Source organism: Desmodus rotundus, chromosome 2 (genome assembly GCF_022682495.2).
Source record: "Desmodus rotundus isolate HL8 chromosome 2, HLdesRot8A.1, whole genome shotgun sequence".
In the NCBI taxonomy this organism is placed as follows: Eukaryota; Metazoa; Chordata; class Mammalia; order Chiroptera; family Phyllostomidae; genus Desmodus; species Desmodus rotundus.
Genome location: NC_071388.1, coordinates 204908423 through 204934988, shown reverse-complemented (window position 1 = coordinate 204934988; position 26566 = coordinate 204908423). Strand labels below are relative to the sequence as shown.

The 26566-nt window shown below is 50.4% G+C and overlaps 1 protein-coding gene and 2 non-coding genes across 6 annotated transcripts in view; all 3 read right to left on the bottom strand.

Moving 5' to 3' along the window:
- The window catches only part of ATG16L1 (autophagy related 16 like 1), a 33280-nt gene that overhangs the window by 3443 nt on the left and 3271 nt on the right, over nt 1-26566 (bottom strand). For 2 of the 4 annotated variants that reach the window (XM_053919219.1, XM_053919222.2), the window contains exons 2-15: nt 26323-26416; nt 22796-22901; nt 21798-21871; nt 20743-20994; nt 17392-17457; nt 14986-15072; nt 14288-14344; nt 14020-14067; nt 13288-13390; nt 10799-10904; nt 7922-7992; nt 7150-7221; nt 2133-2253; nt 1761-1866 (exon numbers count right to left, since the gene is read on the bottom strand). In XM_053919219.1, the coding sequence (XP_053775194.1) occupies nt 1761-1866; nt 2133-2253; nt 7150-7221; nt 7922-7992; nt 10799-10904; nt 13288-13390; nt 14020-14067; nt 14288-14344; nt 14986-15072; nt 17392-17457; nt 20743-20994; nt 21798-21871; nt 22796-22901; nt 26323-26416 (1363 nt within the window). The remainder of the gene's footprint in view (nt 1-1760; nt 1867-2132; nt 2254-7149; nt 7222-7921; nt 7993-10798; nt 10905-13287; nt 13391-14019; nt 14068-14287; nt 14345-14985; nt 15073-17391; nt 17458-20742; nt 20995-21797; nt 21872-22795; nt 22902-26322; nt 26417-26566) is intronic. The other 2 variants (XM_053919220.1, XM_053919221.1) reach the window with 2 other exon arrangements.
- LOC112308085 (small Cajal body-specific RNA 6) lies at nt 2729-2986 on the bottom strand. Its single transcript, XR_002975096.2, has one exon. It is a non-coding gene; the product is annotated as a small Cajal body-specific RNA 6 (non-coding RNA).
- LOC112308086 (small Cajal body-specific RNA 6) lies at nt 12181-12451 on the bottom strand. Its single transcript, XR_002975097.2, has one exon. It is a non-coding gene; the product is annotated as a small Cajal body-specific RNA 6 (non-coding RNA).

The following is a 26566-nucleotide window of genomic DNA, read 5'->3' as shown; positions in this document are numbered from 1 at the left end:
AGGACGTCATGCCACGGAGAGGGGAGGGGAAAAGTCACGTCAACGAGGAGGCAGAACTCTTCCAGGGCCACGAATGTGTCCCCGATCTTACAAACATAACCTCGGTGCCTGCTTTTATCGTCCTTCCATCAACAGAGACTACGGTCATCATTCTGAGTGCCAGAGCTCTAAACTGGTTTCCAATGACACAGCACTTGTCAATCGGAGCTTCGAGTTAGCTGGGGCTTCTCTCTGGCTTCCTGCCACACAAAGCCCAGCTCAGGGCCCCCCCATGTCCTCGGTGATGCTAGACATGAACCTGGGACCCTGAGGCAGAGTCACCACACTCCGCAGGTCCCCCTTCTCCCTTTTATTCTCCTGATCCTCCCCTGGGTCCCAGGCCACAGCCAGGTCTGGGAAAAGCAATCCTGGGCAGGGCCCTGTTGCCGAGACAACCACAGGAGGCATGGACCCTTCTGTGTGCATTTTGTGGTGAGCTTCCAAAGACATGACTTCCCACCACAAACCATCACCAGGTGAGAGTGTTCATCTTAGTGTTGTCAGTGTGCGGCCGGAGGCAAGCCACTCCACTGCCTCGGGACCTGGGAACGTCGCCTGTCAAATTAGGGGTGTACCTGAAGACTTTGTCCAGTTTAACTCTCAAAGTCCACGCTTCAGTTTTAAAGCTAACCAAAGGCCACTGATAAGCCACGGGCTTCACGCCAGGCCTTTCAAAGCCTCTCCTGTCACCACGCTTCCCACTCCCCACTCCGCACGACTGCTCGGCCACTGTGCTTCTGCCCCAGCTGTCCCGCGCTCAGCCGGATCACCAACCACGTCCCGATGCCCGGCCGAATCCCACTGGACGACTCCTGCCACCTGACCCTGTCTGTGCTGGGGTTCCTGCTCGGCAGGCAGCTCCCGAAATGCTGCCTGTTCCGACACCTTCATAGCCCTCCCCCGAGGACTTCCAACCTCTCAGAAACCCTGCCCTTGTATTTCCAATTGTCTGTTAGGAATCACAAACTAATTTCCTCTGAACACACTCTCCACACCCTCTTCCTAAATCTGCCATTTATTCTGTCTTGCTTTAATTCTCTTTCTCACCCTCCATGTCCAACTTGTCACCAAGTCCTGTCTGAATTCTCACTCCAGTGGATCCTCCTACCACCCTCCACTGCTTGGAGTTCAGACCTGCAGAAACTCTTCTGATTTCCCTGCTGCCCAATACACCCTCTAAACCGCCACGCACACAACCCGGGAGACCCCCAGGGAGCAATCCTTTGCCTAAAATCCAATGGCTTCTGCAGTCAAGTCTTTTACAAAAACGACGTATGAAGCCCATGGTCACCAGGCCCCAACCCACTGGGTCAGTCCCTTCTGCCCACACCCTGACTCACCCTGATGCAGCCCGACCAGGCTGCCCTGCCACTCTGGTCTGGAATGTTGGCCAGGGGCGTTTCTGCGATGGGAAGCTGCTCACCCCTCACGGCGAGCCCCAGGGCATTCTCTACCGTCCCGGACAACGGTGCCCACCCTATCTGCTTCGGCACACGGGGCACACCTGTGTGCCCCGCCTGCCCATCTGCCTGGCTGTTCATCTTTGTTCACAACTGTCTAGTTCACGGTAAAGAATAGCAAGCCATTGAAATAAATGTGGACTGGAGCTTATTTCTGCATTTCCGGGGATTATAAGAACAGAGCCCACACACAAACCCTTACAGTCCCACCACGGCCACACCTTCTCATCTGCCTCCCCACCCAGCCCCTGGGTGTTATACCGGATGTCCCAGAAACGAATCTTCTTGTCGAAATGCCCACTCATCACACACTGCTCTGTGCAGACGATGTCATTGCAGCTGGACCCTGCGAACACTGTCTTTATGCCTGAAAGAAAACCGAACGTCAGCAGTGAAGCAGGGCCCCCCATGGCTGTCCTCACAACCTCGCTGCCCTCTGACCCGAGTCCTCGGAACGACTCATTTAAACGAAGCCTCGAACACGAGAAACTGCCAGTACCTCCGCACTACTCTGAGCACGCAAGTGGACCTGCGTTCGAACCGCATCACGCTAAGAGAGCACTTTGACAAGGAAACTAAGACCCCTGCCGTCACGTCCTTGCACACACAGACAGCGAGACCGGGCTTCCTCACAGACTTTGCTGCGCAGATCCCAGAGTTTGAGGGTCCGGTCGTGACTTCCGGAAACGATGCGCGCATTGTCCAGCAGGAACTTGGCAGAGAGCACCTTGCCGCTGTGTCCCGTGAGGGTGTGCTAGGAGAGAAAACAGGGCTCGGTGAGCCAGGGGACAGCAAACTGCGGGGGAGCCAGCTTCTTCAAGCACCAGACAGCAGCCGGGGACGCGCCCAGAAAGCCTATCTAGCTACAGCTGCGGCCCAGAGGTGAGGTGTGTAAAGAGGAAGAGGGTAATCTCCCATCACAAATAACATTAAAAAGAAAAACCCACAAAACCCAAACACCCCACACACGCCCCCATTCTCAAAAAGGGAGTGCAGCTGGAGGACCTCTCAGAGACTTCCCTGTACTGTTCCTGCACCTTCTTTGTAAATCTGCATTATACGAAATCACAAAACTTTAAGAGCCTGGGTTTCAGCCAGTGCCTCTGAAAGTCAGTTCCCTATTTAAAGTCAGAACAGACGGGCTCCCAGCAGGCGCGCCAGCCCTTACAGAAGGAAACACCAGGCCTGTTCAATATGCAACTGGAAGCCCTGGGCGGTCTGCAAGCAGAGGTCTCAGCATGAAAGTCAGATCAGAACCAGATACCAGCCTCCCGCAATCACATCCCTTCACAGACTGGCTGCGGGACGCCCACCACGTGTCCTCCTGGGCTCGCCAAGGAGCACAGACCTGGGGCATCGCCGTGTGTCAGCCGCCCTTGTGCCCATCAGAACGCTGCTGGGGCCGGATGCGAGCAAGGTGGCTGGGGATGCTGGGGGTGCAGGGCGGGGACCTGGGGACTCAGCCCTTTTACTGCTCATTATCGACCTCTGGTATCTTTACAGAACCTCAGAGGCTCAGAAGGCACTCACTGATGTTTTCTTTCTAATAAAAAAAAAGCCCTTGAGAAGACCCCAGTAGACCTCTGTCACTGGCAGCAATGGGATCTCACCCTGCTCCCAAAGCCGAGGCCTCGGAGTGCCACGGCGGGTTGTGGTGTTGAGGTGTCAGAGCCCCGGCTCTCCTCTGGGCCGAGCTCCACTGAGTGTGGGGCAGAAGACTGAGCCACAGCACCTCTCCTTTCTGCGGAGAAGTCTGCATGGCTCCTCACACACTCCGCCCTCAGTGAAAGCTCTCGGCGCGGCCCAGTGGGCGGACATCATCCCGCAAAGCAGAGGTTGCTGGCTCGGCAGTCCCCACATGGGGCGGATACCAAAGGCAACCCAATCGATCAATCAATGTCCCCCCCCTTCTCTCCAGGATCAATCAGCATGTCCTCGGGTGAGGACAAAAAAAATGAAAGTTCTGTGCACATGTACTGTCTGCTTTCTTCCTTACTACACAAGTAAAACTGCATTTCATAAACAGGGAGGGAAAGGTATCGCCCACAAACAGGCTATGTGAATGCACTCACTTGTACACACGCTAAACGCACACATTAGTATTTCCATATATTCCATGTGAAACTATTCCTAAGAATGTACCCATGGGTTTTTTAACACCACAGCATGAGCAGTTTTTCAGGTGACAGCTGAAACTGCTCTGGCCTCGGGGTCACGCGGATTTGGCCCCACACAGCCTGGGTCTCGAACTTCATCTGAGAAGATGAGCCCCTTCCCCTCTCTGGGTAGGAGGATGAAGCAGGCACGCGGGAGACAGCATCAACTCTCTTCCTTCTCACACCCTCTCTCTCAGGAGTCTTCAGAAATACTGTAACAGCGAATAAACTCCATGTGGTGAGGGAACAGCTTCATTGAAACTTCCCTGCCCAGCAGGCGCTTAAGTCACCAAGTTTCATGGTAACAAATGACGCTGTAGGGAACACCCAGGGGCACACAAGGAATGCCTTTATTTCTCAGCCCTTCAGATGCATCATTAGTTGCTTCTTACAAGGTCTGGACCTCTGCTCATCTTGTTCTCGGTGGTGGGGAATCGAGCCTCCTACAAGTGTTCACTTTTATCAATAAAAGTCCTTATTTTAAGTGGGCCAAATTTATTAAAAATTCTTTTATCCACTCAGTGTTTTTGATATTCTTAATATTTAATTTTAACATTCCTTTTAGGTTTTATGTCCATCTTTTCAGCAAGGACTCACGAGACAGGGTGCAGTGGGTGCAGTGGGCTCAGTGGTTACAGCAGCCAGGCCCCACGAGGGGAGCTCTTCAAGGCCTGTGTGCCACGTGGGCCCCAAGGGCCTCCTACCACCCAGGCAGCCACCGTGACCATCAACCAAGGGCAGCTGACCCCCCCCAAAAATGCAGAACTCGAGAGTTTCTGAAGTAGACGTCTGAAGGCCAGTCCTCCCGGCGGCCACTCCTCCACATCACTGCTAAAGGAGTGAGTAGGTGGGCTCCGGAGCCCAGCCCCTGACGTCACACCTAGAGAGCACTGGCTTCAGGCTCTTAAGGGGTCCACCACAGCTGGTACTGGAGGAGTCCTGTCATGGGCACTTCCAATGCCAGGCTGGTTCGAGGGTCACCTCACTGAAAGGGTTTTAAAGAGGTACTCACCCAGCGGCTCTTGACAGCTGGCCTCTCCCAACACCATTCCCTTATCAGAAAAGAGGAAGAGATGCTAACCAGGGCTTGGAACCCGAGTTCAGAACACAGATGTCCATTCATGTCTCCCAACACCCTCTTTTGACGGGTCTACGCAGAAGGCACGGTCCCTATGGCAGGGGGCCCACTGACTTCCGATCCTGCTGGAGTCTGATGCACGACAAAGGCCTCCTGATCTCTCATGCATTTACCGACAGGAACAGCTGTGAGCAGCTCAGGGGCCCACAAGGCCAGCTAGTCCAGCAAGGGCCCTGACGCCAGCCCCCAGCCCGTGCGGGCACTCCAGTCCACTGACATGACCCTCTCCCACGGAACTCGGCCCACCCGCGCAGACGTGCTCACTTGAAAGCCATTTCCCAACAGTCTGAGCTCTGCCTTCCAGAGCCACCTCGCCTCCAGGTCCCCTTCTTGTTATGTCGGTCCCAGAGGCTAAGGCCACCTGCACAGAACTGTGCTGATTAGAAACCGCCCTCCTGCACAACTGACTGACCCCCCGCCGCCTGCCTGCCTCCTCCTCCGAGGGCCTCCAACGGCAGGAAGGCTGCAGGGCCCTCTTCACCAGGGCAACAGTTTGCTGTACCCCAGGCTGGGATAAACTGGGTGGATCCCAGACAGGGAAGAGTGCAGGCCTCGGTTCCAGTTCTTGCCTTCTGACTTGTTCACCTTGGGACCCCAGGCCAACCTGAGCTTCAGTTTGCTCGCCCACCTGCCTCACCTAGTTTCCCGAGGACTGAAGGCAGTGATGTGCCTGAGATCCTCAGGCCTGGGGCAGACACACAGAAGCCACCCAAGAAAAGTCCCTTTTACTTTAGGTAAATTAACGATGGCAGACACACGCAACTCTGTCTCGATCGCCCAATAAGCAACAGACGGCCACGCGGAGTACGACAGACCACGGGGCAGGCACACGGCTGCCGTGAGAACAGGCCGGGCGATCTTTTCCGAGTTTGGGGGGCAGAGCTTCAACCGAAACCTCGTTCAAGCACTTACAGAGACGCGAACTGTTGCCCGAGGCGAGTCCAGCCCTGCCGTGGGCCCGGCAGCCCACTCGGCTGCTTCACTCAGACAAGGACACAGGCGGGCACTTCAGCCATCACAAGAGGACATAATCTCTGTCGCCTTCATGTCTCAGACTTTGAATGCGTAGCCCTGGATCTTCTTTCAACTGGGAGTAAGGAATTACCCCTCTTCCTGTCTGCTAGCTTCCAGTATCAGTCATTTCCCGCACAGCTCCTTCGAGGAAACGCCGTTTCCCGTGTGGTCAACACACAGAGCTGCTGGCAAAGGTTGTTGGTAAAACGCCTACCAATGTCAGGTCATCCTCCATCTCATCTTTCAGCAGCCCTTATTTCAGGAGCTCACGTGACGACTCCTTCAAGCTTAACGAGAAAAACCAGTCTCCAAATGAAGCAACGTCTTTCATTATAACACAGGCGATGTAACCCTCACGATTTGGTCTGTGGCAGAATCCAAGAGACTTCTTGGTAAGTTCGGGTTCAGATGCAGGTTCCCTCCACGCAGGACCCTGGTACCCTCCCTCTCCCTCCCACCCGACTCCCTGCACCCATATCTCAGAGCTGCTGCCCCTCTACCATAAGCGCACCCATGGGCGTGTCTACAGCCTGCTTTCCAGCCACACTCTGTGCCTATGACCAAGTCCTGGAGCCTGGAAAAAACACAAGTCACTGGGTTGGCCAAAAAGTCCGTTCTTCCCCCCGTAAAATAAAAGACACATTTTCATGTTCACCAATAACTTTATTGACGTGGATATTCTGAGCATGTCAGCCGTCTCCCGCTATTGGCTTCAGTGGGCAGAGGCCAGGGGTGCTGCTAAACACCTTCCAGTGCGTGAGACAGCCCCTCAGCACAGAACTATTTGGCCAAAATGTCAACAGTACTGAGAAACTTCCCAAACCACTTTGTCACATCTGATCAGTACAGCACCTTCTCCATACACTGTGCAAATCTTTTTTTTTAAACACATGCTGACACAGCAGCTGTCACAATACAAGGTAACAAAATGGTTTCAAGGGAAACTAAAGACAACTAAGTGCTACTGGAGCCGTCGTACAGAAAAAACCACCGGACTTTTTGGCCAACCCAATACGTGCTGGCACTGAGGTCACTGAAGCTAGGTTAAGCCTGGTATCTAAGAAAGCACCCCCTTCTTATGAAGAGGAGCATCCCAACTCTTTCATGGAAATGGGAGGGTTTCCCATTGCAGATGTTTGAAACTGAATCTTGGACAAAGTGAGAGTGTGAAGCGGAAACAAATTTTCCCAAGGAGGACAGAAAAGGGCAGGGGAACAAAGTGCGATTTTCAGGAAAACACACACAATTCTCCTAAACGAACAGACCTGCCATTGTCTACATGTTGTGCCTTTGGAACCACGGAAGTTTGGAGATTATACCGATTTTCCTAACTGGGCCTTACCCGTAATCGATAATCGTCCACCGTCCAGATTCGGCTTGCAAAATCATTTGAAGCTGCTAAGAGGTAAGATCCCTATAGGAATAAAGTGGGGGAGACAAATTTCAGCCAAAATAGAGGAATTCAGTTCACACAGTACAAACACCCCAGTATGAAGTCCAAGAAGATCTAGATGGCTAAAGCTACCCGCCCGATCCAAATACCAATTGTTATCACCCATGTCCTGTCAACTCAGCCATCTGTTACATTCAGACCTGCCCTCTAAACTCGCCCAGCCTCGCCTGAATGTTGCAGAGCCCTCCAGCTCAAGATGGAACCCGGCCTCCTGCGTTCACTTCCCTCCCTCCCGCCTCCCACCTTTGGTAACAGCAAGTGCTAATTCTCTACACTGTCCACGGAGGAGCGCCCAGAGGAATCGACTTTCCCGGGCCTCACCTCCCAGCTACCCCCTCAGAGATCTGCTCATCTCTGGCACAGTTCTAGCTGGATACACTCCTCTCCATCCACAAGGCCTTGGCCCAAACTGGGGCCTCTATCTAGTCTGCAGAGATGTTTACTGGCTAAGCAAACACGGAACCACCTCCTCACCCAGGCTTCAACTCGGCCAGCCCAGAATGCGTGATCTACCTGCACCTCCTCTAACACTGACTGTACTCCAGATGAGCAGCAGACACAGCAGGTAGGTTATTTTTAAATTTTGAGACCCAAGTGTCTTAAACTATTTCTAAACACCTCTAACCTCCCTCACCTATTTCCCTGGGTAGCCAATACTTACAGCACTATCAAATTCAATGCTTGTAATGCCTGCGTTGCTGCCAGAGAGGGAACCCTTGAACTCACATTTGTCTGGATAAAAAGAAAGATGGAAAGACAGGAAGGTCAGGCCACTTCCATCGTCAGGGCAGCGGCACTCCTGCGCCCTAGAGTCACCCAGCAGGACAAACAGTGAGACCAAAACACACTGCAGGCAGTTTGAGAGCCAGGAAGGTGTAAGTGGACGCAGAGCCCAGCACTGCGCATGTGCGTTCTTTTGAAGAAATTTAGTGTAAATAAATACGTCAATCAATTTAGAGTTTCATTCAGTTCTGTTATATCTCAGTAAAATTTTCTAATTTACGTAAATACATCTTTGGGTTTGACTAGTGTTAGTTTTATAGAAACACACCATCAAATTTTCAAAATCCAGGTGTGACAATTCTCATTTGAGGTTGGAAGAGAGTTTTTGTTTTAGTCACCTGTAAGTGGCTAGTTGTTAGAACGCCAGTTACGCTAGTTTGGCACTTTTGGGATTTGTCCTTGTGCTCACTCTATGCCTGTGAACCCCGGGACTCTGGTCATCCAGCTGCCTGCCAGTGCTCCCCACTCCACCCAACCCCCTTCCCCAACAGAGCCAGCCACACGCTCCTGGGTGCTGCTCTCCGGCAGCGCTGGGCCCATACACGGCAACCTCACTGATGCAGACAGACACAAGCTAGAGGGGTACAAGTCTCCATGATGATGTGATCATGCCCCCTTTTTAAAGGGCAGCATAAGGATGACCTATATCGACAACCCAGAAGAACCATCTGGGGACCACTCTAACCAAATTCATAAAAGGAGAGCACAGTAGGAAACATTTCCACAAACAGCCATAATCTCTTAGTATTTCTAAAAAGCAGTAACGTGGATACGGGCACAGAGCTGTCAAATACATTTAGGGCTGGGACTGTTAACCTGGTCAGTGAACTCCACCTCTAGATTTATTTGCAAAATCTAGCACATTTAAATGTCACTTCCTGGATCCTAGCTTTCATTAGCTTTTCAAGAGTCAAAAAAGGCCAGCACCCAGTAACTATGATCTTTATTTAGATTACACTTTTACAAACAAAATCATTACTGCAAATTCTAAGAAATATCTCTCTGGCTTATACTGAAAAAATTGGTCTATGTTTGGCAGCCAAAACGTAAGAAATGATCAGTAAACGCTACCCCACACACGAGAGTCATCTCAAAAGACCAAACATCTTACTCAAGTCAGTTTATCTAGAAGGCGCCAGGGGAGGGTCTGTGCCCCCCACTGGGGCTCCTGCTTCTGAGGGAATGAACAAGGATGGGGGCTCCATTGGGTGGGAAGCGCCCTTCTTCTGAGGGGCAGAACTGCGGCCTGGACAGGCCGTTTGTGGGATGAAGGCCCTACGATCAGCTAGGACATGGCGGATTATTTGTTTCTGAAAACTATAAAAAAAATACCACCAAACATTTCGCGTTCTTCCTGTAGACCTAGGAGAAACTTTTACTTCATTAACACAAATTATGCCCTGGCACCTATGTCAGTGTTAATTTCGGTGAGTGTTTACTTTCTCTTTTGCAGCGAAAACAGCAAATGTTGGTTTCTTCCAATTTTCTTACAGATGTTTTTACTGACCAAGAAGTAAAAAAATACTTCTAGTGTTACTTCTATTTACTCATCACAAGGCACAATCAAAATAGACCACCTCTTAGACTTTAAAAAACCAAACCTCATAAAATTTCTATTCTTACAGTTTTATTACTATTCTGTAACAGTCTCAGCAGTTATCACTCACAAGGTGTTCCAGGATGAAAGAGCACAAGTTCCAACGGGCTTCAACTAGCTGCAACGGCCAGGGATTTACCTACGGAGTCCCCGTCCTGCAACCCAACGCCAGGGCAGACGGGCTGGGGCTCCCCTGACTGTCCGCTCTGCCCCACAGGACTGGCAGACTGCTCGGGCTGCAGCCGCAGAGCAGGGCCCTGCAGGGGTCTTCGGCAGCTCCAATGCTGAGGGGAGGCTGTCGCGGAAAAAAGAAGGGATCTGCGGCCAGCAGACCCAGCTCAGGATCTAGGTTCCACCTCTCCTCTGCCACAGAATCACCTATGTGAGCCAGGTAGCGTCTCCCCGAGTCCAGAATACGGGCCACACCACTGCTCTGGCTGCCCGGGGCTGCTGTGAGAACCACAGGGAATAACCGACACAGGCCCACGGGAACCGCCAACCGCGGGGCAGTGAGCGTGCAGCGCTGCGACTGTGGGGACTTGACAACGTGGCTCCTGTAAAAACCCCCTCAGCCTATTCTCTGACCTCGCTTATTAAAGTGCATGTGTATTTCACCGAATCTCAACATGGCGAAGCTGGGCCACACCCCAGCCCCGGAGCTGAGGTGGCCTCAGTGACCCCTTCCTTGTGCCGGCACCATCCCATTCCCGGGCGCTCTGGGGTCGTTTCTGAAACAAGGCCTAGCCAAAGACCAGGTCCGGATCTCAGGCCCCTGTCTGGTAAGCTGTTGTTAAACATGTTTTTTCACGGCTGTGCCCACTGGGGTTATTAAGTGCATAAACCACAGTTTCATGTGTAGTTTAATTAGAGTCCACAGCTGTTTGACTTTTCATTTTCCTTCTAAAACCCATACTATCTTGGATGATGTTCTGATTGCACCTATTTTGAACACACACACACACACTCATAACCTCCGTGCATTTCCCACCACCACCACCTGGGAACTCAGCAGGTAACTGAGACAGCAGCGATGCCCCAGTCAGGCCCCTGAAACCACGTGCTGCATTTTGAGAAGATGAACCATGCAAAGGCTGCCTGAATCCAAGCCAGCCAATGCCACCAACACAGCTTCCCCCTGCACCTCCCGTGCGATCTCACCTCCAACCGCTTCCCAAAGCTTGACCCTCCGATCCATGCCTCCCGTGGCCAGCAGCCTGGAGCCGGGACTGAACTGCACGGCGTTCACTTCCCCGTCGTGCGCGTCCTGCAAGACAAGCACCCTCTCAGACCCGGCCCTGGCACTCCCAAGGAGGAAGAGCCAGCCCCCGGACGTCTCACCCAAGCTGAACAGTCACACCTGAAGGGAGGGGATCCCAGTGTAAACTGACTTGGGCTCCTAGCCCAGACTCTCCTGGGATTCTACCGTCACTTTATTCTGATCGTTCACAGTTCCATTTATTTAAGTACAGCGCAGCCTTCTTGAAAAGGATTTAAAATCTGTGCAAACTAACTGCTTAAAGTGTGTTTTCGCATTAATTTTATTTCTTCTAAGAATAAGAAATTTCAATCTATGTTCTTGGATGATCTTAACAGCTTTAAAGTAAGACTGGGAATACCTGCCTCTTCGGTCCAGACTGAATGAATGCCTATCTCACTGAGTACCAGACGGCACGGTTCCCCGACCAAGAAAGCTTCCGTGGCTTCGCACACGTGAGCGTGTTCTAGCATGGGGCCCAGAGTCGGGTGGGTGCCGGCACCAGCGCCACACAGCAGAGCTCGAGTGGGACCCGTGGAGGCCCTCGTGTGCATTAGCGGTGCGGCCTGCCAAGTCTCACTGTCCTGGAGCCTGTTCGCTCACCTACAGAAAAGGGCTCTTACAGGTCTCGTCACCCAGGCCTGTGACAGACCATGAGACCTTTAAGAGAAGTGGACAGCTGTTACTTGGGAGGAGTTTAAATTCGCCAGAGGGAAATTACTGAGTCTGGCTTCCACACGGACACACGCTATATGACCAGGGGGCCTCTGTGTGCAGGACAAGGGACACCAAGTAAAAAGCATCCCATCCGAGAATGGGACGAGGGAATACTAGAAGTTGTAGTATAATCTCCTCTCTTTAAGCCACAGACACTGACTAAAACACGTACTACTGGATGTTACCTGTAATTGAAACATAAAAATAAGTAAGGTTCTTTTACTCCCCACTTCTGCTGGAACATTTCCATAACAAAAAGAAACAAAAAGACCATGGAAAACAGGGACTACAAATATTAGACTATTAAACAGGTCATCAATCGTTTTCCCAAAAGGTCATTTTGGGAAGACAAAATCTCACCTTCACATTTGCTCGGGGCTGAACAAGATGCTGAAATATTATCACGACCACAACTCTACTAACTGACCAGGTGCAAACGTCACTTTATTCTTTCTTTGCTTGGCAATCCGGTTTCCCACCCCTCCTCTGTGTCCCACTGCTGAAAAGCTGTGTGGCAGGGAACCAAGCCTCTCAGCTCCATGCAGTTCCCTTCCTTGTGCGCCAAAGAGGTCTCAGATTGAAAACTTGAGATCACGCACCGGCACACCCACGGCTGCCTCTCGTCAGCCTCCTGATAGCTGGTTCTGTTGGAAGGCTGTCAGCTGTGAACTGTCCACTCTCAGAAACACACTCTGACAGAATTCCAGAGTGTCAGCTGCTCCATTACCCCATGCACACAACTTAAATGTGATGGGAGGAAACATGGGCTGCTGGGAGTTGAGGGCAAGGAAGGGCTGTGACTTTGGTGCAGTCAGACCTTTTACCAATCATCATCGACCTCCGGGAGGCGCCCGGGCCTGCGCAGTGGGGCTCTCCCGACAACGCCCAAGGCAGTTCGTAGCTCAGCCAGTTCACGGTGTGCACGTTTCTAATTATTCAAGTCCCTCCTTATGCCTGGAACTGAAAGCTCCCCCATATAAACCCCACCCCATTTTTATAGAAAGTCCTTCTTCTCTCCCCTGAAAGTTGGCTCCTCCGAGGCACTGCATACAACCCAAGAGTCAGCCCAACAGTCTGGGCCCTACTCTTTCTGTCTGCCTGTCCACCCGTGCTTGCGGGCCCTGAGCCAGGCACGCTCCACTTCCCCAGCTGGCCCAGTGCCTGTGCCGCTACCCCAGCGGGACCATGTTACCCTTTCGCACCGGGACCCAGTTCTGAAAGCCAGCTGACAGCCCTAACAGCACTATGGCTCCCGCCAGGAACTGACTCCTTCCAACCACGTGCTCCTAACGGTCAGAAGCCACACGGATACGCGTAGAAATCACGACCCTTCACCACAGGCCACTAACTAGACTCTGACTCTAAACTGGAGCCAACTGGTGACAGCAACTGCGTGAATTACTAATTTCTCGCCACCCCTAATTAGTCTTCCTCTGCCCCATCCCTCCTGCTTCCAATCCTCTCTCTCGGCCAGTCCTGTATTGCGGAGGATGGCTGTAACAAATGCTGTCAGCCGATGCTAAGCAAAATACATGACTCCCTCCCATCGCACGGGGCCGCCAGGTATAAAGGCCTGCTGTAAAGACAGCGCGAGAAAGCTTAGCTGCAGCAGGAGAAAGGACCCGTTCGTTGCCATGCAGCTACCACATGAGGCTTGGGGGGTTGTCATACTTACAAAGACACACACTGCGGTCGTCGGGACCCTCACTTCCTTAGTAGAACCGGGATGAGTATCCACATTGTCCTGGGGGACCGGAAGGGAAGAGACAGACCGCCTCCTAAGAAGTAACATAAAGGAGAACATTAGACAAGACTGCGCAAGGCTAATCGTCCATCAAACTCAGAAGGGATTCAAAGACCCTTTCTAACCAATAGCTTCTCTTCCCTTCTGGATCCTTCACAGAATGACTGGCCAAGTGAGAAGCATCCTCACTCCAGCAACAACTGGGAAGACCAGCAGCACACACCTGTACTCTCCGCTTGCCAACTCGTGGGCTCTCAAACGCAACACTGAGAAACGATCCTGAACAGCTGCTTCCCCGTCAGCAGACTGTTGGGAAGCTGTCTCAACGTAATGGAACTGCTGGCTCGGAAGGAGCTCGCTGGTAGTTTTGTAGAACAGTTTAAGGACTTTCTAGGCCTAGTCACAATCATCCTCAGCGCACACTGGGGTCGGGGGTAAAGTCGAGCACATGGCAGGAAAGAGCGGCGAGAGCGTGGCTGCCGGCAAAGCGCTCACCCCACTGCCCCGCTCAGAGGCGGGCAGCATCCCTCGGAACATGCAAAGCGACGCGGTTAGCACACGGACACGGATGATCGGGGGTAGTGATCAGGGGTAGCAAGCGGTGATCAGCGCGATCATCAATGACCCGCATGCCGGGGTAGGAAGAGTGGGTAATGGTTTCACCTGGCAGCGTCGGAAGAGTGATGTCCCACAAGGGGAGACTCGGACAGACTAGAGGGTGAGGCCAAGATCATCACGCAGCGAGAGTAAGAGAAAGGAAGTTGAGGAAAAAGGAAGAAGCCCAATGAGAAGCTGACATTAAGGCACCCGTACGGTCTGCACCACTGAAATTCTGGTGTGTGCTTACAAAAACTGTAATAAATCATGTATACAGACTTAGATACATTTACACGCATTATCGACAAGGGAAAGTGAAGGGTTTCTAACCTACCCAAAGATATTAGTGATAGAATCCAGAAGGCCTCCAGCAGGCTGCGAGAGTCGCTTACTAAAGAGGAGGGGAGGATAGGTTTAAACCTTAGAAACATTTTTCCCAAATAATCAATCAATAAAAACAGTCCACAAAAATAGGTACCCGAGAATGTTTCCCAATGAGTCCCCAAACCCCAGCCAAGAAGTCCACCACAGTACAAACCACCAGACAAAAGGGGGCAGGAAGGAGGAAAACCCAGCCTCGAAGTTTTAAGAGGAAACAAGGCCCCCTAGCATTCAGTCAGCTTCCCCGGAAACAATACTTCTGACAGTGAAACTGTCTAACTGGCTGTTAATAACCAATCCCCCTCCTTTCAGTCCTGCTTACCAAATCGAAAGACCCCTGGAGCCCGAGTGAGATGAACAGTAGGATCTACGCAGTCACCCTGCCTGACGAGGCCTGAACTGCCTGTCCACCCCCGAGGAAGCCACTGAACTCCCCTCTGCTTCCCCTCACAGCTGGTGGCAGCACTGAGGGATACCCACCTCCCTGAAGTGCAAGACGGGGACACGAGGAGCCCACTGGTGCCTGCGGCTGTGCGAGGTGGGCCGCAGTGCCAGGGAGAGGCTTGGGTGCATGGGACTGCTCTGTCGGGCCACGACATGCTGTCAGACCGCGCCCCAACTCTCCTCTCCCGGCCGGACCTAGCTACTTACGAGGCCACTCTGCTGATGGCTCGCATGGGAGAGGTGTCCTCGGTGTGGTCAGAGGTTTCGTCCACAATGACTTCTATGTCATCGTCCCTGGAAAGAAGGGCAGGAAGCCGTCTGTGATTCTGCTCAACAGGTGCTCTGCGACGAGTCTGTTCTGCAGACGCTAACTCCACTTCCTAGTCACACACTATCTACGCGACTCTGCCGTGACAGCGATGGTTAAGGGTTCGCTGGAGGAAAAGGAACCGCTGCGCTCTAAACACTCAACCCGTTCCATCCAAATCCAGGATTCCAGCGGAAAATAACCTTAAAAGTGAGCTTTTGATCCTTTAAATCTCACTTGGGAAGCAATTAAATAACGGGTTATTACACCCAAAACCACCTAACCAGAACCAAGGCAGAGTCTCTCCATCAGAAGTCTGGCTCGCAGCCGAAGGGCTCCTGTCCTCAAACAACTGGACTGTACTCACCAATACACAGTTCCCGTGAGACGGGCGGAGGGGCTCGGGACAGGAAGGGGCAGCCACGAAGCACAGGAAATTGAGTGTAGGGGGAAGGTCCCGGTGAATAAGGGACCGATAAAAGCGCAATGAAATCAATGGTTGCCTTAACAACCATTTTAAATATTACTTTAATAATATAAAAAACAGGAAAGCAAAATCTAAACACAACCTATTTTGGCTCGGGGCACTTTATGTTTGATGTACTCGGTGCCCCTGACATCGCAGAGCCCGTTGCATCTCGGTGAAGTCATCCAGCCCTCGGGACACACTCCTCTGCTATTGTTCACCCCACCAGATGCCAAGCACCTCTGGAATTCTCTTTCTTCCCCCTTTTCCTGGTAGGGGGGTTGACAAGTAATTATTTTGGTCTTAGTGACCTCCTACCGAGTTGCAATCTTCAGGGAGGAGTAAAATAACAAGATGTAATAACCCAAGACTCTATCATCTAACTTTTGGATTCATAAGAACTTGAAAGCAAGATTTCTTTCATGATTGATTATCTGGATAAAGTAAATATATACTTAAGAACCTGTTACCAAGCAAGTTAAACCAAGTCAAAGTAAACTTATTTTCCTGGACAACTGCTTCTAGGGCTCCATGTAACTGAGCCCAGTCTGGGCCAGGGTGCAGAGGGGAACAAAGGCAGTCCTGAAGAAAAGAGAACAAGGCTGGGCTTTCTTTTCTTCTCGGTTGTGGTTTGGGGAGTCACTCGTGGTCACATGGGGTGAGCACAGGCCAGCAGAGAGGGCAGGAGTAGCAAACATGAGCTGAGCCTGTGTAATGCTTTCAGGCAGAATTTTACAGTCACAAAGGTACTGGAACTATGCAAAGGCCCAGGGCCGCCAGCAAATACTGGGGTCTGGCAACTGATTATCAAACCCTTCAAAGATGTAAGTGTCCTTTCCCCCGCAAGGAGATTAAGAACAGGCCTTGGACATCAGACCCCTAGGTTTGCATCCCAGCTCAGCCCCTTTCTGTGTGTTCAACCAGTCGAAATCACGTCGCAGCTAGTCACCTGTTTATGCTGACAAATAGAGGAGGCAGACAAATGATGCTTTGTAAGCTGTTACTTTTAAATCAAATCTCACTTCCAGGTCAATTATTATCCACTTTGTAGTTTGGGGAACAGACGTGTGAAGTTCCTTTCCCACATCTGAAGAGTGCAGGAAAAATGTACACTCTATACCTAAAGCAAAGGCTTGGTGTGAGAACATCTTGTTTTCTTATCAATGAAGACCTTTGTCTGGTAGACGACTACTCATTGAATTTAAACCACTCCCCTCCAACTATGTGGAAGCAACTATTAAAAAACTAGCAGATCACAATTCTAATGCCATATTCCAGACTGTATTTCAATAGAAAAGAACACAGCTTGAACTAGAGACAAAAAAAATTCAGTTGTTAAAACACCCACCACCTCAAAACAAAGCCTCGGTCTCAGCAAGATCCTCCACCCCATCCCCAGACTAGGAAAAGCTCCAACTGATTCTGTCCTTTTTGTTCCAAGGGACCCCCGCCTTCACTTACGCTTCCAAGATTTGCCCAAACGTCCACTTAAAGTCACAAAGCAAGAGAGCAGGAGAAGAGCCCAGCCCAGCGCCACATTGCCCCAGCCCCTCTCGGGGCAGAACCCCGGTCGGTGCCAACAAGAAAACAGCGAGGCTATAGGCTGTTAGGGGTGCAGGAAGTTAGAGCTCACGCTCACAGTGCATGTGAGCGGAGAGGAGTGTAAATGGGAGCGACTTTCTGGAAGGTAACGAGTGTTCTTTAATTTTCTACCTCAAATCTTTTACGTCTCTTTTGACAATCTATAACATGGTTTTATAGAAATTTAAGAACACACTATTTAAAAAAGAGTCAATCACATTAATAAAAGCATAGTTTTGATTTTTGTATCTCTACTTACTGTTCCACTGGTAGAGGTTCCTTTGCTGCTTCTGCGAGCTCTTTCTGCAGCCGGGCCTGCCGCCTCCTATTTGGAAAAAAAAAAAAAAAAAAAAAAAGGCCCACTATTTATGTTTGCTTAAAGACAGCATGCGGCTCGGGCTCTTAGTCGACTAGTTCTAAGAACACATCCAAATATTCACTGCATTCAACATAACAACTGCCCTAGGCAAAGATACCAGCGCCCCAAACCCACACTGGTAACAGCAGTAAAGATCCCATTATAAAGGACTTCAGAGCAAAGCCCGAAGGACTGCGTTCTCAGAGAAAGCAGAGGCCTGCCCGATGGGACCCAGGGCCGCTCAGGGCCGCAGGCACACCAGAGTATCCAGGGACAGTCTCGGTTCGCTTTCTGCTGCAAACAGTCTCACACGAACCTACCAGGAACAAGGAGAGTAACAGTTAAGACTTACTTGGAATTTATTATGCGTGTGCCTGGCTCACTTCTATTATTTTACAGGTGTTAACTCGTTTAGTCCTCATGCTCGGAGGCTGAGTGACAACACTCCCATTTTACAGATGAAGACACGCATCACCAGAACGCACACGACTTCAGTTCGTTGGGGCTGGACCAACAGGTCTCGGCTGTGGCAGGGTTTTAATGCTGCCAACGATCGCATCCACTCTCGTTAAAACGGTTCTTGTCCTCCTTCCCAAGTCCCGAATGCAGGTGCTCCCTACTTTCTCGCCTTGGCCTCCTTCTGGGGTTTCACCCCCAGCCCAGAACTCCAGCACTGCTACCGAGCTCCAGCAAGAATTCTGCTACAACTCTTTTTAAGCTTCTAGCAGAAAGATTAATTCTCAACATGGGGAAAAGTCCTCTAGGTGACATACCAGAATCTTGGGAAGGAACGAGATTATAGCTTGAAAAAGTATGTTACAATCTTAATTTTACACCTGGAAGATGAAAAGGAAGTTTTACAAGCCAAGTGACGAAAAGACCAGTTTAAAAAACTTTTCCTAGCCGGAGCACACGCCCTAGGAGCTGTCTTTGAGGGAAAGGCAGCATTCCAGTGTGCGGCGTGTGGGCCACACTCCTCCACGGGAAAGGTGCGGGTCTGCAAGGGGGTCAAGGGCAGCCCTAGGGTCACAGGGGAGGGAAACGCCTGCTCCTGGCCCTCCAGAACAGCCAAAGGGAGGCGACTTTCCCACTCCTTCGGTTCCGCAGCAGCCACGGTGCCGGACTGTGGCACGTGCCGCAGCCTAGGGAGGGAGGCAGGACACGACCAGCCATTTCAAAGCAGTGCGCCACGCTAAGCCAGGTAAATGAAAGCTGCTAGAAGGGGAGGGACAGTAATCTTGCGGGGGGTGGGGGAGGGTGCGGCAGGAAGGGGAAGGCTTCTAAGAAGGAGCTATCTGAGAAAAATAATGAAGAGCCCCCCAGTCCCCGCGCAGGCAAGCAGATGATGGCAGGTCCATGTGCACACCCCCAGGAGAACATTCCAGAGGACCATTTCCATCAGAGTCTGCACTTCCTCCCCACGCACGGGGAGGTGGCAGGGCTCTTCCTTAGCACCACACACCTGTACATCTCTCCCTCCTGCAAGCAGAGCAAGGCTCCCAGGCAGCCCCACAGCCTTCCCCTCCCTCCAGCTGCCTCCAAGCTCCGAGGCCTAAGCCAAGCTATTTCACTCACAGTAAACACCAGACAGGAAGAATATAAAATATTTTTTCATAATATGGTAGAAACTTGAGAGAGTTAGAAAATACAGAAAACTAGAAAAGAAAAAAATCCCACTGTATGAAAACACCACCACTGATTTATCTCCCAAGGGACACGCTGCTTCTACTTATTCACTGCAATGAATTCCAAGCAACCTCAGCACTTGGGAACCAGCCTCGTTACCTCTTTAGGCTGAAGCCCAACAAGTGCGGACACTTTTCAGGCTCCCTCCCAGTCACCCCATTGTCCTTCAGGCTGTACAAATGGGCTGCCCGTCATCACCCTTTCACCTGCCTCCCAACAGCCTTTGCTGCTGGGCTTCCTGACCACGGTCACTTTCGTGAACTGTCTGTCTCGCCGCTCACGAGTCCTTACTGACACTGTTAAAAATGTTTATTTTATAATAGCATGTCCAGATTGACTGTTTGTGTTCTTTGATGGTAAAAAGTCTAAAAATTCTACACAGCCCACTCTTAATTTCCGTTCCTTTTAACATTTAGAAAGTCCTCCAACGCTCGATTTAGGAGTTTTTCACGAAGTAAACAGCAGACAGTCACATCTTTTACTTCTACCTTAGGGCTCAGCATATTATTTGGTAGGGTAAGTGCTATTATTAACACTCTTAGTTTCATTCATTCGTTGTTTTAGATGAACTGCAATCATCTTTTCAAATTCTAACGACCGATGTGGGATTTAAAACCCTGTGTTCTAATCTCTGGTGAAGCCTCATCATCAGTCTCTCAGATGATTCTTTCTTAGGTTTTCTAGGTGATCGTCATGGCCGCCCCCCCCCCCCCCCCCCCCCCGCCCCGCGTTTGGCGTCCTCTCTGGCTGGATGGCCAAGACATCTCTCTGAGTCCAGCCAGGGGCCCCTCCTTCTTCTCTTCCTGGTTTGGAGGGGGATGCACGCAGGACGATGGACCTTCGTCATGCATGTAGGAGCCTCTCTGGGGGAATTTTCACAAATTTCCCTAAAGGGACTGACTCCTATTGCCTCTGTTACACACACTATTGGCTGTTTTTATTGAAACTTTTTGTTCCCAGTTTAAGGGATTTTTTTCAGGATCGGGAACTGAGTCTGAGCAAATGGCCGTTTCAGGGTCTAGTAAAGTGGCCACATCGTTCATTCTCTAACAAGATACATTTAATTGCTTTCCCAATAAACCATCTCTTCATTCCTGGGATAAATCCTAGCAGAACTACAGTGAATTTTTTTTAAAAATGTACTAGTGAGTTTGATTTAGGAATTTCCCATCTATGTTCATGTGAAGTTGTATACTAGCAAATCAGATTTTTTGGTATGGGCCTAAATAGCTTTACAAAACTTGGGGGACTTTTCAATCTTTTTCTAATTGTGGTTTAATTTACATTATTCAAAAATTAGCTTTTCTCTTCAAACACTGAAAGAATTCACTGGCAAAATCAGTGTGGGCCAAAGGCCTTTGGAGAGGTAATCCTTTGCTCAGCTGCAAAGCGTTCTTGTAAATGCAACTCTCTTTAAATCCACCCTTGCTATTTCCAGTTGCATTAGTGTTTTCTGGCATCCCCCCACCCTGCGGTTGCAGCTGCCAGGCCTGCTTCCTTGTTTTCAAAGACCTGGGTGCAACTTCACGAACCAAGGAACCCACCCACTGTGGATTCACTTCCCACCTTGAATCCTTTTCATTCTCCGCATTGAGGCGGTTGGCTTCCTGGGCTTTCTCGGCCATCCATCTGGTGACCAGCTCTTGGTTCTCCTCTGAAGTTTTCCTCAGCTTCTCCTCCAAGGCAGTGAACGTGATCTGCAGGGCATCATACTCGTCCTTCAGGGTCTGGTTGGCCCTCTCCAGGTCCTGCAGCTTACTGCGCAGCTCCTGGCACTCCGTCTCCAGGTCAGAGATCGTCTGCAAGCACTCTGCGATTCTGAAAGCAGACATGCAGGGGAGGGATGGCGCCATGCAGGAGCCCGGTACTAGCTCGGGTACCTCAGCCATCACACCAGGCACCGTGCCGGAGACTTCATCTTTATCATACCTCACTCAGCTGAGCCCAGCCCCAACCGCTGGCAGGACACCCCATTAGGAGAGGAAGCATCTGCCAAATTCATCCAGACTATGAAGGACTATTAGAGCACCTTTCAGAAAAGCAGGGTTTGAGGGAGTCTTTGCTTAATCTGAGTGGTCAATGGAGGCTTAAGAGGCTGGAAACCCTGGGCATCCCATCAGCTCTGTCGTTCACTGAGCGAGAGGGCCTGAGAAGGCCCTCCACCTTTCCAGGCCTCTAGACACCCCTCTCTGCATATCAAGGAAAAAGGCAGAGATGAAACTACGGCTTGATTCCCTGTTTATCTTGTCTGCCAGGCTTCTCCTGCATCGAGAATAATCCTGCCCACAAACTCATCCCTGTTCTCGAGGGCCACACACTCGCTATCCTGGCCCCATCTCCACCATAGCAGACCCCAGCTGCCATACCCGATGGCCACGGGGAGAAGTGCGAATACCACAGGGACACCTGCAAGGGCCAATGGTACTCTCGAGACGTATGCTGGGTACCTGCAAGACTGAGGGAAATGTCCTTGCCTCCCTCCCAGAGCAGGCAGAAAGAGATCCCTTGCTATGCATGCACAGAACGGCACTCCTGGTGAGCCCACCACCAGCCCTGCTCAGAGTACAGAAGACGGGCGCGATCTCCCGGCCAGTCCCGAGGGAGGTGTTGTCTCTACTCACTTTGCTTCATTCGCCTGCATCTCCCTGTCCTTCTGCTGCATTTGGTTATTCAGGTCAATCACCAGCTGCGCCAACTGCGGGTAAGAAGAGCTCTCATGAACACGGGGTGTCAGGGCCTCGGCTGAAAGCTGCGAACAGCGGGCTGCTTCATTTTTAGGGAGGAAAGGGTACCCCGGGGGTTGGCCCATGGCAGGAAGAAACAAGCTAGGCGGCCAAAAGGAGCCCAAGGGCCGGTGGGGGTGCTTACAGGAACGCGTGTGATTCATCCCTGTTGACCACCAGGTTCCTGTGGAGCCACCCTTCACCCCGGCTACCTTTTCCCACTCTTCAGCTGATAAAATGATCAATTCAAGTGATCTGTAAATTGCATTTTTTTTTTGTAATTTGCCATCATAATGCCACCCAGGGTCAACACAACCCAGGATTTGATTCTTTCTAATAATTCTTTCTGAAATTTCAGGATTCACTCTCAAAAGCTTTTCAAAAGATTAATTTCTTTATTGAGGTAACATTGCTTTATAACATTATAGAAGTTTCAGGTGTGTGACATTATATGTAATTCGACACCTGTGTCTACTACACCGAAAGTCCAGTTCCCGCCCACCACCACACAAGTGACCCCTTTACCCGATGCGCCCTCTCCCCAGCCCCTCCTCTCTGGCAGCCCCCCATGTGTCGTGTGCCCCTGCGAGTTCTCTCAGAAGCTTTGGGAAGGTACTAGGAGGACCTTCAGTGGACCAAGCAGAAAGCTTCTTTTCTTTCAAGTGTTTCACTTGTCCCTTTCATGCTGCGTTGGGGCGTGGCGCCGTGCAGTGATCTCGATGGCTCGCCCCCTTGTCCGTGGAGGCAAAGGCCTCCCACCTTTCCCACTGCTTCATTCCCGTGGGCAGAGCTGGTGATGCCACATGTGGCCAGGGTGGCTGCCGGCCCACCAGCCCACCCTCCCCACCACAAGACCCATGCAGAGCAGAAGACAGGCAGAGAGCGGCCATCCTCACCTCCCCACGCTTCTTGTGCAGTTCCGTCAGTTCTTCCTGGTGTCTCATCCTCAGCTGGGCCATCTCCTGTAGCTGGCCATCATTCCACGCACCATCGTGTCCAGGACTGACTCACCGAACAAGGCAGATGAAGAGAACGTGCAAAAAAGAGAGGGGGAAAAAATCAGACCCCAAGCCCCCTCAATCAGGCAGTTAAATGATTAACTCCAGAACTCCATCCCTGAACACGACAACACAGCCGATCCAGTGGGCCAGTGTCCCCAGGCAAGTGTAGTAATAAGCCACTGCAAACCTGATGTAGAAAGGGACCAGCCACCGCCCCATCCACCAGGTGTGTCGGGAATGAAGGTTAGGTAACTACAGGGGAGACAGGCAGGCTGCTGCAGGTCAAGCACACGAGGGCCAGCGCTGTCTGGGCACTGCTCCCGGGACAAGGCAGCGCTCAAGAGCTCCAGGACCCTGCAGCTGACAGTCAGCTGGGGGCAGAGACAACACCCAGTCCCACAAAGACAGGTCGTGAGATGTGCCAAGAAACTAAGCAGGAACAGAGGGGAACAGAGCGATGGGGTGCTCTTCTACACAGGACAGTTAAAGGCTTCTCTGAGGTCCCCATGCAGGACCAGAGACTGGAAAGAAATGTCCAGGAAGCCTACTTAAAAAACTATTGGAATCCACTATTTCTAGGCTGAAGAATTTAATTTTAATCTTTTTTAGTAAGCAAAGGGATTAAAATACTTAAAAGGGAAGTCAACTGATATAAGTAAAGTTTTTAAAAGAGTTTTTAAAATTTCATTAAATTTGCCCTGGCTGGTGTGGCTCAGTGGATTGAGTGCCAGCTTGTGAACCGAAGGTTGCTGGTTTGATTCCCAGTCAGGGCACATGCCTGGGTTGTGGGATGGGACCCTGGTGGAGGGCACGTTAAGAGGCAACCATACATTGATGTTCTCTCCTTCTCTTTCTCCCTCCCTTCCCCTCTGTCTAAAAATAAATAAATAAAATCTTTAAAAATTTTTTCATCAAATGTACTAGGGTGATACTGTACATTTAATAAAATTATATAGGTTTCAAGTGTACAGTTCTATTCAGATTCATTAGGACAAGATGGGCAGGACTTAAGGAGACAGGAAGGAGAAGGAAACTGAAATGGCAGCACTTGTGCTAAAAGCCCACGATCTCAAGCCGAGACTTAACACCTGACCTAACTGCAGTTTCAGCCTCTTCCAGGTTAATCAAGCAGTGGGAAGTTCCCGGTCAGCACCAAAAAGGTAATCTGTGAGCCAGGCCCCTCCCTCTCCTCCCTCCCCAAAGAGAGAGGCAATCTGCAAGATACACACTCTTGGGAGGCGCAATAGCCCTTTCTTCTCTGTTGTTAGTAACCCCCGCCCCCTTCTTCCTATGAAAACCTCCCACTTTATACAACCCCCTGAAGGGCCTTCTAGTTGCTAGATGGGATGCTGCCAAATTCACACATTAGATCTTACCACACCCAATTAGATCTTCAAATGCGCTCAGTTGAATTCTTTTTAACGAACCCATCAGGCAGCCATCTTCCATGCACCTTCTCATCACACCAGCGAGCACGCGTGAAGAGGCCCACCCTACTAGACTCAGTTGTCTCCGCATCCCTAAGGCCGGCCCACACCGCCATCACTGGGTGCAGAGGGCTGCGTGCAGGAGTGCGAGGAGAACAGACAAAAGGGGGGGATGGGAGTGGCCACAATGAAGCAGCAAAATAAATGTAAACTAAGGGACAGACGCACAGGGGACTGCGGGCAGAGTCCACAGGCCTGCAGAACTGAATGTATATGGGGAGGGACAGGATCCCCAGGGAAAAAGGAACCACAGCTGACACGTGGAAAGTCACAGGAGAGGCCTGACTATGGACACAAGTCTGTGGGGGAAGGAAGGCACTCCAGTGGAAGTACAGCCCCTGTGATATTCAGTGAAAAGAACTGTTTTACATTTTCTTACAGAACCTTTCTAAGCAAGTGAGTTTGACTGACAGATAAATACAGGAATATAATCACCAAGAGTCTAACCTGGTGGACAAACAAACTGTTCTGAGTCTTCCATTGACTGATTCTGATGAAAGAGTGACATGGCATTCTCTACCCCTAAAACCGACCAGACGCTGAAACAGGTATTTCCATACTACAGAGGGCCCCTGGGGCCCGGCCAGGCACACTCTGCTGGCCTGTTACCAAGCTAGGACGAACTGGGGCCATCTGCTCATCTTCCCCGCACTGGTGCGCTGGGAAACCCGCCCACCCGCCCGCCCGCCTGCCTGCCCTCCGAGGAAACATGGGGGGCAGGCAGGTACACAGCCCACTCAGCCTCAGGAGTAAAGACACTGAGCCACACCTAACATTTCTGGACTTTTTTAAAACCCCAAACTATTGTCAACCTTCTTCTTAAAAATGCTAAATGTGAAAATAAGAATGGAATTTTAGAGCAATAATGGGTACTGTTTCCACACAAACCATCAAATGCAATACGCAAACACGAACATGTGGAAAAAGAAGACAGAAGACTCTAGAATTATTCCATGTATGCTACTTTGATGAAGAATGGCTTTCAGATTTTTGGACAATGGCCCTCAAATGACCCAAGGGTACATAAATGACCCGCGTAAGCACATCAAACCCCCATCGTGACACACCTGTGCGTATTGAAGGAGACAATACTCACCCTCCTATAAAAACACACATCTTTTTCCTAATCTTTCTTTAAAAAAACAAGGGTTTATTGCAACCAGTTAGTTTAATTTCAAAATCTACAAAATATGTTGAAAAACACTGAACTAAAAAGGATCAATAGATCCGTTTGTAGAAAAAGCATGGTGCGGCAAGCCTGTGTTAACCAGATCCACGTAAATCTGCTCAAGAATGCTGCCCGATTATTTAGAAAACGTGACCCCAGCTGGCTGGAGAGCAAGCGGCCAGGTGACCCGTCTCAAGCAGTTCCTCTAGATTACGGCATCTTACGGATGATGACCCTTTAAGGAAGGTAGGTCCCTACCTTAAAAAAAAAAAAAGGTTTTATTTACCGTATTTTGCCATGTATAATGTGCACCCACGATTTGGGCCCAAAATTTCAGGGGAAAAAAATAATCTTTTGTTTTAAGTTTTCAATTCAAAATTTTATTTACTTATATTTAGATACTTGCTTTTTTATTATATTCCAGGGTATTATTTTGCATACAGATATCGCTATTGCTTTCTAGAGTTACACTTCTAACACATAAGCATAAATAAAAGAATTAAAAACATTTATATAGATGCGGAATTAGTACTACCCATGCATAATACACATCCTTATTTTTCCCTCAGAAATCTGGGCAAAAAAGTGCGCATTAGACACAGCAAACTACGGCATCGGGCTTCAGAATTCTCATCTGAAAGGAGCTGACACAACTGGAGCACAGGAACAGCACCTGCTTTGCTTCTGAATCAGAGACGTGACACCTGAACGGAGGCTGACTTCAACCAAGGAGGACATACAGATGACACGGGACAGTTTCAAAATACCTTATCTCGTGCCTGTTGGGTATGTCCGGCTTTTCCGCTTGTAGCTTCTGGGCCAGCACTGAATGAAGATCTGACTTTTCCAGCAACTTGTTATCTACCAAGAAAGGGGGGTGGGGTGGAGAATCAGGTTATTTATTACAACCTACATATACTTTTTTTTTTTTTTTTACTACTTATCTGTCTTATACTACTTATATTTTTTTACTGTCTTATCAAGATTTAGACAAAAAGAAACTCCAGAACA